Raw genomic sequence first — 14,929 nt, 5'->3', positions numbered from 1 at the left:
CATCCTCCAAACAGAGAGAGAGAGAATGAGACATGTTTCACTGGTGAGACTGACATCAAAGCAGGAGAAAAGAAAGGGAATCAGCATGGGATGAGAAGGAGGACTGGAGCAGGCATTCCAAGGCACACTAAGACTTGGCACAAGGCCAGCGGGGCCCTCAGTTGGAGGACAGGGGCCTTTACTGGTCTACAGTGGCACTGTGACCAGTCTGGCCCTGACCCTAACCCCACACTCAAACCTCAAACACAACCCACACTCCATAAACTGCACCACAGAGCCCATAGACCCAAGCTCTAAATAACCAGTAGGCTTATGTGGTCAAAATGTCTCTTCTACAGTAATAGTGTAACTCTGACGTGTGAAATCAAAGATTCAAATGCAATTCATTAAGGTTCTCACAGTAGCTGGTGAATCATTCTAAGAATGCAGTGACAAATTTGGCAGAACAAATTAAGTCTGGGGGAAAAATCATGTATGTAATTTGTGCTGAAATTGGACTAATTTATAATCTCATTTCAATATTGAATTATACACTATTATATTTGTATATTATATTATATATCTCTGTAAAGCGTCTGCTAAATCAACCACTTTGCATTAAATCATATCCTTCAAAAAGGCAGACACAAATGACTACATAGAATGACTGTATACTTCCCTGCATGTTCTCGTCTCCATAGTTATGACTCACCCATCTTTAGCTAATGGTGAAACTGCACTCGGTAAAAACAAATAGAGAGGGCAAACGCCAACTGTGTCGGAGGAACTCCAACTCCAGCGCTACGACAGCAGAGCCCCATTTGAGAACATACAATAAACAAACCTTTGCAGACATTAAATAAATGCTGGCCAGAGAAACAACAAACTGACCGACCCTTGGATTCCTTTCTGAGGTTTGTTTCCTTCCTGGTCGGTCAGCTGTTTAAAGTCCATGGCTGTTGAAGCCGCACACCTGTCCTCTTTGACTAGGTCTATTCCAGTCTCACAGCAGTAAGCCCATAGGAAGCCTATTTTAAAAACATACTGGTGCCTGGTCTTCTCCAAATTCTCCAAAACATTAGGGGACCACATTGTAAGACGTGCTTCTCAGTGGTTTTACAGTGCACAACGTTGACACTGAACTTTTCCATGACTTACATCAACATGTATTCAAATTGCAGTTCACAGGAAAATTACATTTTGAGATCCTACTCTATGGGGTTGTGAAATACGACAGTGTTATGGTTATTGATGTACAGTATCAGTGACACACATCTTTTGTATTCCATTGACTCTTCATGATTCAGTTCCTCTTAGTTTGAAATGAACACCCGTCTGACAGTGGATAGAATATAATCTACTGCTGGCCTATGGGAACCATGAGCCGGCCAGGGCACTGAGGTCTAGCCTCTCAGTAATGTTGTGGAACTGCTGAGAATGGCCATAGAACAGTGAAACAGACAGAGTCGGGTTTCGGCTTACTGCCCTCCTCCTATCCTGTGTGCAGACCAAGTTAAAAATACCTCTATGGATGAACATGTAGACAGCTCTCCTCTTTTTAAAGGGGTGAGGAGCGCAGAGGGGGCTTACAATGGGAACCAGATGGCTTCTTAATAAATTGTGTGTGTGTGTGAGTATGTGGGTGTGGGTGTGGGTGTGTGTGTGTGTGTGTGTGTGTGTATGTGTGTGTGTGTGTGTGTGTGTGTGTGTGTGTGTGTGTGTGTGTGTGTGTGTGTGTGTGTGTGTGTGTATGTGTGTGTGTGTGTGTGTGTGTGTCCTTGTCAACATGAATGTGTGTTTCTAAATGGAATGTACAGTATTTATCATCATATGTCAGATGGAAATTACATACTGTAAATCCTACCTGAAGTACTAATTGTATTAATGATAATATAATGCGTATGACAAAGTGTCACTCTACTGATTCATTTGAGGGTGGAATGTATAAAATTGAGAAAGGTGGTGTTATCTTTCACAGCTTAAGTGTTACCAGTGACCTGTGTAGTTCTTATCTCTGTTACGTGTCTGGGGTTGTTGTCAGTACAAGGAAACACTGCGATACCATCAATCCACCCACTGATTTGATACACACCATTACGCTATCTGCTCTGATTTGGACTGCAGCAGGCCCCCATTTTCCCCACTCTCCCCTCCTGGTGTGTTTGCCTCGAGTTTCTCCTCCTTGGCACACGGTTGTTTAGCTTGGACTCCTGGTGTGACTCTAACTCCATGATCCCATTTTGGGGCTCTTTGAGTGGAGCCGAGGATGATGAGAGACCGGGCCACTTGATCCCCCTCTGAGTCCCGTGGGTTCCCCATTACATGTATGTCTTTAATTATCCCTCTGTTCGCTCTGGTTCTCTCTGGACATCGGAATAGGTTGAGATATGTGATTTGATTGCTGGAATGTCAGTATAAAGCGTACAGTGACCCTGAGGTCTCCCCCAGTAAGACCCTGAGGTCTCCCCCAGTAAGCCGTACTGTAAAAATGTCTCATCTGAAGTTGTTATATGGAGTGGGAGCTATAATGGTGATACCTGTAATGGTGATATTCTGATATCATCAATGTTGTTTATAATGTTATAATTATTATTTATAAATCTGTGATTCTGGACTGGGAGCTGGACAAAATGACACAAACCTCATATTAAACTGACCATGTCATCCCAGTCCCTGCTGTTTTGGCCAGTAACTAAGACATGACACCAGATATCTCTCACTGGGTTTTATCTCCGTAACAGGCACATTAGGAATTGTTCTGCACGTGTGTGCACACATTTACTGATGGCTTAAAGCAGAGCTGGCTGGGTGTATGGAAAAAACACACAATGCAATCGGGAAGACAGAGGTAACCTGTAGCTGATCTTACCATCTTAACTCATTGTACTGACATCCCAAACACACACACACACACACACACACACACACACACACACACACACACAGACACACACACAAAACACACAGACACACACACACACACTTACTGTAACACGCATAACACGTTAAGTGGGTAAACAAGTCTCATGGAAACACTTACAGTGACCCACACACTCACATTGCCAAAGGGTACACTCAATACTCTCTGCTGTCCTTCCACCAGCTGTGTGAATATGGTTAACTGTAGAGCACAAGTCAGCTCTATTTATATCTCTAAATGTTGTTTACAACTTCGATAGACAGAAGGAATTATCATGGGATAATTTACGGCTCAATGTGTCCCGTTTTTAGGAACACAGCATTTCCAGTTGTCAACCTGAGGGCCCAAACCTACAAATTTAACAAAAGTAAAGTCTTGAGGAAAATAAATCACAATTTCAAAGAGATCGAGTAAATCAAGTGAGGTGGAGTGGAATCATGCCAGGAGCAGTCTCCATAACAGCTCATTAAAAAGAGACAAAAACTCTAAGAGCATGTCACCTATGATTAGAGCTGTCATTCTTCAACTAGGATTAATGTGTTGACAGACAGACCTCTTACACATGTCGTATACTCTTCAGCTGGGTTTGTTAGATGGGAATAATCACCACCAAATCTCTCTCTCTCTCTAGAGGGAGATAATAGTCACAGCAACGCTACTTAAGAAACTAGAAAAAAGAAAATCATCTACAAAGTGCAATCAGTGCCTAATTGTCTCTGTGGACGGGTTAAAAACAACAACAATGCTCTAATCAGGCATTGTCCACCAGATCTACATAGTTCTGGAGTTGTCTGTTTCTTTTGTTACAAGACAGGAGGATGGTGGCCTGGGGTGGTCCAGTGGTCTAGCACCATAGCCTACAGTGCACATGTATGCCCATGTCAACATGGATTCTAATCCACCCCATGCCCTGCTGACATGCCCTCTCCTCCTTACTTTCCTGTCTCTATCCAATAAAAGAAAAATATAAGAGTGGGACTGCCCCACTCTAAAAAATAACCTTTAAAAAACAAAAATAAGACAGGAGGACAAATCTCCACAGAAAACAATAACAGTCTATCAAAATTGGTTTTAGCTGCTGGCGTCCAATACTAACACTCACAGGGGGACAAGGGGCAGCTCTGAGTTGAAGGTTTGTTTTGGGAATCGAAGGCTATTTTGTTGGTCAAACAAACACAGGCAATGACCAAACCAACAGAATTATTATCCGTATTTTACACACAGCTAATATGGACAATAAGTATATGGATAATGTTCTGTGTAATTTGTAAGAGAGATGGTGTCATTCATGTGGACTTAAATAAAGTAACTTGAACAAAGACACAAGCATGAAAGGACTGCCACAAGGCCCACCACCACAGTGCTTCTATGAGAATAGGACTGACTTAATCCTGAATCATCTCTCCAGCCTGCTTATTTTGACTTGTGAGAATGTTTAGGGACATTGGCACAGTTCAGCTATGACCTCATATTGTATCTAGTCAATATGTTATAAAATTCATTAGGACTCCATTTGTTGCTGAGGTTGAAAGTAATAAACAGGTCTGTGTAATGGGCCCACATTGAGCATGCACAGATGAATCGCCATACTGGCCTTGTTTAGACATTTTAGGACTCAAAAGCCCCAGACTGCTCGACTCCCTGATTACAACAAATCACAGTGTCAGAATTGGATCAGTAAAGAGTAGTTTAATAAACCATTAACTCATTGGGTGAACACTTTCCTTCCTCCCCAGGCTTTCTACAGGTTTCCCCTGGCTCCGCAGAGCCATATGTTTGTGTGTGCTAATGACTATGATTAGGAAGCCTGGATTAGGTCTTGTCAAAAACCTTGTGGTTTACAACACACACACACACACACACACAGACAGACAGACAGACACAGACACACAGACACAGACACACACACACACACACACACACACACACACACACACACACACACACACACACACACACACACACACACACACACACACACACACACACACACACACACTCTAGCGGTACAAAAACCATAAGCAAAGTTGTGTACATTACCACTCTACTAAATCTTCCTGGAATATACCACTGGGGTTTTTCACTAAATAGTGCTAAACGACAGAGATTACAGATAGAGCTCTAACCAAGTCATCAGTCTTGTTTATGAGGGGACAGTGGGATAAACAAAATGTATATAAACAGCTCAGATGTGTTTAACACTTGGACTGATTTAGCGCCCCATTCCTGTTCACATAGCTCATTTACTGTAGACTTGGATGAAGATGTGTTTAAAAGGGAGGTACTGTAGTCAATATAATGTAAGCCGCAGGTCAATGATGAGTGTGTGTGTGTGTGTGTGTGTGTGTGTGTGTGTGTGTGTGTGTGTGTGTGTATGTGTGTGTGTGTGTGTGTGTGAATAATTGCCAATACACATGAATAGAAACATGTAACACATACAAAATATCTTCTAACCTACTTGCAATTGTGAATTTTCGACCCACTCAACCATCTTCCAAATTCTATAATCTTTGGTCCAACTCATTGTCAAGATGTTTAGTGGTTCTGTACAGTACATGTTGTACTGTGGGGTTCTCACATGGTACTGGGAACAGGGGATGCCTTGTTTCATTACATAACTCTCATTAGAGGAAAACAAACTACTGTATGGCCACTTCAGTCAGTCTCCTACTCTGGACAATGTCAACAAACCTGGACAATAAAGGGTCTTTCTTTGTTTACTTGCAGTAAAGTTCATTTCCTAAGAAGGAACAAGCCAACAGCTAACTAGGCCTCATGGTATCTATCTAAAAGACTGAGGCGAAACAAAAAAAGTCAAGCTACAGTACTCTGGCTTGAGCTGACTTGATACAGTGTTGAGCATAGCAGAACATGGTCACATGGTCATTCTAGGGGATATGGGGTGAGCCCTCCAGTCAGGTAAAATTAGGTCCAAGTGTCTGGACGAGTAACGGTGACCACCTCACCTAGAGCAGATAAATCAGCCCCTCATGCAGACAGTCGCTGAGAGGGACTTTGCGAGGGGCAACAGGTGGCTGTCAACTCATCCACTTAGAGCAAGGCGGCCGATCTGTCTGCTATCCACCCACCCACCCCCTCAAGCTCAGATAAGTCCCAGCCCAGCTACAAGAACAGGGGAAGGCCAGGGCAGTGTTGAGTAGTGGCAGTGCATGGCTGTGTCAGGATAGTTTACATACTGTAGGATTCACTGCTTAGAGTGATGTCTGATTTAACAGGATTGGTTAGGTGAAGGGAAGGCAATGGGGCGGAAACATAGCTTTAACAGCATTGTGAAGTCAGGGATCACCTTATGGAGACCAGATCTAATTGGAAGGGGGCACAAAGGAGGAAACACTTTTGTCTTGTTTTTACATGTTTTTTTATTGTGGACTCATTAATCCAACCATTAATCCAACTTTGTAACCACGGAAAATACAGAAATCATTTGGAACGAAACCCTGACATTAAACTTCTGTCCAACAGCTTGGAGCCATCTTTCAACACAACATGTTTTTAACAATATAATGATTTGTTTGAATTTTGCAATGTTCAAGGATATTGGGATATTATTTCATGCTGTAGCTATTTAATTACACAATGAAAGTGCCAAAAAGGATATAGAACTCTGTGACATAAATCCTCATCGTAATCAACATGTGCAAACAGAGCCTCGGCAGGTTCACCAGACAGGAGCTGTCTTTCTCATTTCTCATGTCTTGCCAATAGTTTAAGTAGTATTTTAAGGGGCAGAAAAACTCCCAGTAAAAATCCGGTGGAGTTTCCAAATGTTTCCATTACACATGTCATGCGAGCAGCAGGTAGAATAAATTACCACATAAACGACTACCAGAGATGAGTCTCAAAATCATCTGCAAAACGTCTGTGTCCTTGGTACACTTAAATAACACTTTTGAATAAGGCCAAATTAAAATCAGACAGCTCAGGGCTTAATGGCTTTTCCAGGCCCAGGGTTATTTTTGCCCCTGCAGCCTGGAGAGGAGGCCCTGTGTGTCTGTGAGAGCCACGTGTGCTCCTCCATGCTGCCACTGACAACGTGCACCAACCCGTAGTGCCCGCTGAGAACCTGCAGCACACAGGCAGGGTACAATGACATGCCAAGTATGATGCATAGAGCTGAGACAGAGACTCAATGACTCATCATACAGAGAAGTTTGAATGATTGTACTTATTAAATGATGATACACTTACAGTAACCTGTTGGTGGTTATTATGCTACTTTACTACTATGAATTACAGTATGATCTCAAGACAGGCACAACTACTGTAGACCAGGCTCTCACACCTGATATACTGTAGATCACTTGTATACAGTACAGCCCTTACAGCCTTTATCACACACATAAGCCTCCTCTCTCTCCAAGGCTAAATTAAAGGTTTCGTAAAAAAATCATTAGGTGCTCTCTGTCGAAGCATAAGTAGCTGGCCAAGACAGACAGACAGACAGACAGACAGACAGACAGACAGACAGACAGACAGACAGACAGACAGGAGAGGGCATCAAGAATTGATATGAACAATGTCAAGTTTGTGTGTGTGTGTGTGTGTGTGTGTGTGTGTGTGTCTGTGTGTGTGTGTGTGTGTGTGTGTGCATGTGTGTGTGTGTGTGTGTGTGTGTGTGTGTGTGTAGCATGGGTGTGTAGCCCTACAATCACACCATACACTAATCACTAAACTAATGAGCACTTAGGGGTAGAGGACAACTGGCATGTAGGGGTAGAGGACAACTAGCATGTAGGGGTAGAGGACAACTAGCAGTAGGCACATCTAACTGGCACCCCTGCTGTAACTGACTGCAGTGAGTGAGGGATACTTAAATGGGCATCATTCCAACAAGCAAAATAGAGACTACTGGCTTTGGTGATATGTGGTGATAACCATAGCAACCAGGTCATCAAGGCAAATGCAGATGTGGTGTAGGTAGAAAATAGTATTTCACTCACCGATGCAAGCGTGAACTCTGACAGATAACTGTGTTCGGAGGATGATGCTGTGCTTTCTGCCTCTTCTGATGAAAAGGAAAAACAGAAAGTGAAGGGTTTGTTACAAATACAGCACTTCAAACAAATAACATTGAGCTACATGGAAAGATTCTTTCATTATTGTATTATTCTTGCATTATTGAAATGTCACAGTACATTTGGTGGGAGCACAAACTCATAAAATTTTCCGGGGACTGACTTGGTAAACAAGACTGAATTTGTGCTCATTTGGGTTTTCTGCAATTCTATCTTATTGACTTCTTATTCTACCCCAGGGTTCAAGACAGATGAAGGTCTAGGAACTGGATTCCCGTTGTGGCAGGCAGACAGGCACATACAGTACAATTAATCTCTTGTCTTATTCCAGATAGAAGGTTGGGACATAGACATAGATAAACACACAGGGTGAACTACTTTCACTGCTAGATCCCAATCTAACTTTCCCATCACTTCGACAGTGGCAGACAAGCTTAGACAGGTAATCCTAGTGCTAGTGGCACAGCGACTGTGAGACAGACAAAAACATTTACACTCCTTATCTTTCACAGAAAGAAACACTACGCATTTAGTTTTTGGCCTAATACGAATCCTCCCTCCACCACTCAACCCCCTCCACCCATGACAATCCAATGTCTTGTTGAGAGACAACGAAATGGAAGACAAAAAAGCTAGGTCTCCAGAGGTCACCAAGAGAGAGTGGAGACACAGAGGTCAACTCCACCTCCCGTGTCCATGGAGACATGGCAACACCCCGTATACCCCAGTCAACCATTCATAGTCCCCAACAGACAATCCAAAACACGAACAACAAAAACATCTCCGGCTGAATGGTGACTAAATGTGCTGCGGTTTGCAGAGAGCCATCCTGAGGAGGACCCTCATATCCCGGAGCGGATAACAAACATTCAAACAACCCCAAGGAGAAGCGTGCAGACAACCCCAGCAGACACAACAACAGACACCAGGGCACAAAGATAACATTCACCACATCAACACACTACTACTGCATGGCACAGGCACAGCAGGTAGCTTTGCGCAATACCCCAGTCCAATTCAGCACTCTAACAAATGGGCTTTTGTGTGGCCTGCACAATGGAAGTATGATGCTGCGGAGTGGCCTGGTGCCAGCAGTGGAGTGTCACCATTATAGACAATCAAGCAGCAGTGTATCTGAGTGCGAGCCAGCAGGCCCTAGGCCGAGGGCACGCTCAACCCTGTGGCCCCACAGTAAACAATTATCTGCAGTAACACTACTCTCCACAGATAGACAAACAGACAGACGCACAGTATGCCAACATCATCCTCTATGGCAGAGTCAGAGGGAGACACGGAGCTGACACGCAGACCACGACAACAACAACAGCAGCACACATGGAAGGCTGCATAAGCTGACTGTTTATCAAATATAATATCCAGCAACAGGCGACACAGAAGCAACATCTGTCAACATGGGCTTGTGCTGTGGAAATGAGACGGCAGAGGGGAACTTAATCCTCCATGATGATGTAGAGAGGAAAAGAGTAACCAGAGCCATTTTGTAAAGAACTTCTGCTTTCTCTCTCACCATGCAACCCTATCTCCACTCCTAACCATGACCTGGGTCTACACAGGCAAGCATGCTCATTATTAAATTAAACAAAGGTGCACGGAATATGAGAGAGACATTTAGTCACTCATTACCAATTACTGTACATATAACAAGAGGAGAAGCATAGATTGCCAACCATGAAGTTCTGGTTCTCTACAAGAAGCACCAGCAAAATCATTAAAACACATTTCATATACAGCTACTTGAACTAAGAAATTCTCTTGGCTTCAACTTTAAAGCCAGAGGATCTTTGGCTTACCCAGAGTAGTTATGCAGAAGGAAAATTAATTAGATTACTAACACAAACATGCATACATTTGTGCAACATAATGCTTGTCTCTTCATGCTGAAATCTGAGTCTTGTTAGTGGTGTGGGGGAGCATGCTTCTGTGGGGCTCTGTTGATATTATGAATGTACTGTATGCACAACACCATAAAATGATGCAGAAAATAATCACTCTTTTGATGTTGAGTTAAATTTAGATGGCTCGTAAAACCATTCTCTGCTTATTCTCCAGACTGGAGGCAGGTATACCGTATTTGTGTTTTATCCCTAATATACCTGCTAATCATAACCCCCCGTTAACTGCACCACTCTTTATATACGGCTACTCCTCTTTCCACCAGCATCTCCATAAAGCCGTCTCTTAATCCTAATGCCCAGAGAGAGCAGCAGCTCCTGGACCAGTGGACGTCTGCCAGGCTCCGTGCTCTCTGGCTTTATTTGACTGAGCATTACTGGCCCTGTTTATAAAACATCACACAATGCATGCCCACAGAGAGAAGGCTACGGAGGGCGGGAGGGGAGCATTTACCTCACCGGCAAGCATACTTGGAGAACAGTCAAACCAGCAACTTCCCCCTCGAAGGCCAATTAATGGCAGACAAGAAGGCCCCATGGAGGCCCACTGACTCAGCAGTTCTGGGCTAATACTGCCAGTCGGGGGGACTCTGGGCTCCTGTATCAGTCTCCATACAGCTCCACAGGTCATAGATGTTTGCCAAGGGGAGAGGAGACCTATGGGTTATGCCAAGATTATTCACAGGGTCCATGTCCTGTCATGTCCTGTCATGTCCCCAGAGTCTTCTATCAGGCTAACCATTGGCCAGGACTATGCACGCCTGCACACTCACACACACACAATTTACTCTCTCTCTCTCTCTCTCTTAAACACTCACCAAACTGTTCTTCTCATACCATGATACCTCAGGGACATTAATGTTTTATTTTATTTTCTACCTGGGATTAAGTTTAAATTCTACTTGTCATGTTTTTTGTAAGTTTGAAAATTCTTTTAGAAACTTTTCTGGGGTTTTTTCCAGAGAGTTGTGAGTGTCTATGATATAATAAAAATGGAATGGAGAGATGATAGGATATGATGGGAACTGTGAGTATCTGAGTCCTTTAACACAGGAACATTTGAACACACTTGAGTCCTAATTGGCTGTCAAAAACGTAATTAACACACTATAAATACAACAGTGTGATATTCATCAATTAGAAAAGGTTTTGGCTTTTGAAAATGTGCATTAAGGAATGGAATGCACAAAAAGTGTGAACTTCATCTGTGCTTGTCTCAGCTACAGTACATAACATAAATTAGTGCTCTAATGAATTTCACATGCTGAATCAATGATGAGGTCAATAACAGTATTGTGATCTTTTCAAGTCAATCCAGTGAATACATCCTTGAGGATTTACACATTTACTAATCATCTGTCAATCATTGTCACACACCCAAGAAAAAAACAACACAAGACCCAACACCTAAATGTTCCTAGGATTCCACACATGCATTCCATAAAGGCCCATTCCCACAACATCAGACAGAAATTCCCCAGGAAGGCTAAGACAGGCTCCCACTCCTCTATCCATGTAATCCAAACAAATATCCCAAGGACCTACAGCATCTCTCTCCATACATGTAATATATCTCTGAGACCCAAAAATAAACCTAGGAATGACACACAGGTTAGTACTACCGTGACTGCAGAATTTGTTGACCACATGTCAGGGCTACGGCCAATTGTAATCACTGACTGAGATTACAGCAGAGATGGGGATGGGGATTCTAAATCACAATCGCACATAGCTGAGCTCCATAACATGGTGTGGAAGTGATTACGGCCCTTAAGCTCCTGTGACATGGATATCTCCAGGCTTTCAAATGGTCTGTCAGAGGATCATACTTTAATCTGATTGTAAAGACACTAGGCATGACACAGGCTCCTCTGGAATGTAACCTGCCATTAATATCAATTACAGATGGAACTCCATGGTCAATGATGATCATCAGCCATCAGGAATACAGTGTGCAGCAGCTCTAGAGCAGTTCTAGAAGTGTGCAGCAGCTCTAGAGCAGTTCTAGAAGACAGTGGCCAATCTTAGACCAAGGCAGAAACCTCATCGGCTTCAGCAGATTGACTCTGTTTTGATAATATGTTACTTTAAGAGCAGCTGGAGGCAGTGGAGCACAGAAAAACCTGGGTAAAATACGGATTCCTTTCTGTACAGTGAATAAATATCATGGACTTGCGCTTGCTGCTGATAGATCTCATGCTGCAGAAAGAGAAATAAAATAAAACAAAATGGAATAAGTAAAAGGTGAAATACCTCATCAGACCTTTTATTACCTCAATAGTCATACAAATCAACAACAGTGAGCAGTGGGGGTTGTGAACTTGGGCACATCCACACAATAAAAAGCCAGCAGGCAGAATTACCCTACGATTACAAATAATGCCCAGCCCTCTTCTCCCCCCAGCCTTCTCAGACGCTCTGTATGGGTTTAATGACACACATCCATACCAGACTGAGCCAGTTGGCACTCTTATGCCCTGGCAGACTCTATCTTTGACGAGAGCAGAAGTGGACCACTTTAACCTCACAACTCTCACTAGACTTCCATAAGCGCCCAATGATTTTTGATGAAACTGGGAAATGAGACTACACTCCTTGTCCAATGGAAACACAAAGCCAGTGAACAGCGCATGAATTCCAAGTTACACAAATAAATCCATAGATATTTGTGGTCAGGCCGACCAGGAACTCCCATGCCAACTTATGGTTTGACATCAATGAAAAGTGGGCGGAATGTGGATATCATATCAACACACTTGGTTAGAGCACGTAAAAGCATATGGACTTCATAAAAGAACACAGGGATCGAAACGGCACTCGAATGAGAAAAAGATGAAAGCTACACATTGCTGTGCCATTTCATTCTACAGCTAGCACTGAACAATGCTATCTATCACGAATGCAATGTCCTGTTCAAGTTGCATGGTCAAGCAATGTTCTATAACAGAGACTCGTTGAGGCAAATGATGTACCTATTTACAAACAGGGATGGGGTTATAGTGAGGGAGAGCTCTGGGGGGTACATTCAATCCTGGTGAAGGTGATGAGCCTCGCCCACTGTTGTTAAGAAGTTCAGATGACATCACCACTCTGACCTGTGCCAGCAAGGCCAGGTATTTTAAGTGACATGGATGGAAGACTGCCATGGAACTCTGTCACACTTGTGGGGTCGAAAAACAAGAAGGCGATGCCCTTGCCAGTTTGATAGTGTTGGCAAGCATGTCCTGGGCCTTTGAGATATCCATGCAGTATCTTGGATGTCACTGAGAAGACTGGAAGGAATGACAAATGCTATTTACTGTATCAAGGTCTGTTGAACCTCTTCTGATATTTTAAAGCACCTTTGCTGTAAGAACATGTGTGAGGAAATAAGAGCAAAAAAGTGTTTTGTCTATATGGCAGAAACTTGATCTGTAGTCCATTGAATGAAGCGAATTACAAGGCTTCAGTATAATCATTTAAATTAATCTTAGTTCAGAAGATTGGCCTTACTCACTAGAGAGCACAGGGCTGCAGGTGAGGTAAAGCCTGTCATCTTAGCTCTTCAACTTCCCCCATCCTCCCGGGTCCTCCCCCATCCTCCCACGTCCTCCCCCTGCCTACTGAGAGCAGTTTAAGGGCGGGACAGCTCAATCGGCTGAATGGGGGAGGCCAGGAAAAGGGATTATTTCAGTCATTCAACCTGAACCAGAATGGGTATCATTGTGATTGTGATCACTGTAATAGAATCAAATTAGGCAGGGGAATATGGGGAGCAGGAAATTAATACATATCCCAGAGGCAAGGGATTTAAATGCCGTTTTTCTCTCTCTTTTTCTCAAAACAATGATCACATTGTATTGACCCTTGTTACAGCAGAGGAATACCTCAGTCAGAGGCAGCTTTTCAACTCGGTGTTGTACTACAGCTGTGAAATGGAATTCAAGCATCTCTTTGAAGAATAAATGGCTGAAATATAGTTTCATTAATGCTTCAAAACAGCTAATGTAACCATAAGAACATGAAAAGGTATTCTCAGACCACTGGAGCTTGGCTAGTTATGCATACACCTGCAAGGCAGTGCCAGTGCCTGTTGTGTTTTCAATCAGAACAACTCTGGACTCATTCCCAGTTGGATCTTTAGAAGAGTAGAGAATTTATTACCAACCTTTTTTATATTTTCTATATACATGTACAACGACAAATATATGCTGTACAAAATGTCTTACATTTATACACATTTTCTTACCCTTGATATACTGTAAGAGTGACGTGATGTGGAATTGAGACAGTAAGACTGTAAAAACGGAGTCAAATGTATTATCTTACCCTCCTTCCTCCTGAAAACCCTCCAGTTCATCTCGCTGCTCTGCCAGGGTAGACTCCAAGTCCAGGTAGCTTCCATTATGGGATAGCTGAAGGGCACAGTCATCAAGCTAGATGGGGAGAAACAAGATAAAAAAAACACCATTAAATACCACTAGCTTGTATCTAAATAATTCAATGTTATCGAACTGCTGCCTGACTTACAGTAGGCCTACATCACAAAGGTGAATACTGTATGTGGTGAAATTGGAAGATGGCAAGAGGCAAACTCTTTATTTTCGACCACACCAAACCAGCATGCTGTACTACTTGACCAGCAATAGAGGAAAACCATACTTCACTTGGAGCATTAAGAGAAATATAGATAGATATAGTTGATTTTGTTGATGCTGAGACATTCCAGGTAATGAACTAGCTGATGCATCTCAGTGGGGTTCTGCTCTGCAGGGCAAGCCTGCTGCTGACACTCCAACCATGGGATTTCAAACCTCACTAGGACATGAGCTGAGCCCAGCTGGGCCACAATCAAGATCTGCATCTGTTTGGTCTTGAGTAGGAGGTATTTTTGTTGGATCTTCGTCAACATTATTCAAAAATCAATCACTCATCAACATAGGCATATTCTACTAGTAGTTTATGTCATACAATGCTACAGTGTTATCTGATCTCTCAACTAACTACAGAGCATGATCAGCTAAAGTACAATCTCAAACTTCCTCATTGCTCACCTCTTTGTACTTTCTCTAACTGGTCTTTAGAGTTGCCCATGAAGGAAC

The 14,929-nt window shown here is 42.9% G+C and overlaps 1 protein-coding gene across 1 annotated transcript in view; it reads right to left on the bottom strand.

The window, feature by feature from the left end:
- The window catches only part of fhod3b (formin homology 2 domain containing 3b), an 88,877-nt gene that overhangs the window by 66,764 nt on the left and 7,184 nt on the right, over positions 1-14,929 (bottom strand). The window contains exons 2-3 of the mRNA XM_083678877.1: positions 14,157-14,263; positions 7,861-7,925 (exon numbers count right to left, since the gene is read on the bottom strand). Of these exons, the coding sequence (XP_083535003.1) occupies positions 7,861-7,925; positions 14,157-14,263 (172 nt within the window). The remainder of the gene's footprint in view (positions 1-7,860; positions 7,926-14,156; positions 14,264-14,929) is intronic.

Source organism: Argentina silus (assembly GCF_951799395.1).
Source record: "Argentina silus genome assembly, chromosome: 10".
Taxonomy (NCBI): Eukaryota; Metazoa; Chordata; class Actinopteri; order Argentiniformes; family Argentinidae; genus Argentina; species Argentina silus.
The sequence above is the reverse complement of the archived record's forward strand: the minus strand, read 5'-3'. Positions and strand labels throughout refer to the sequence as shown.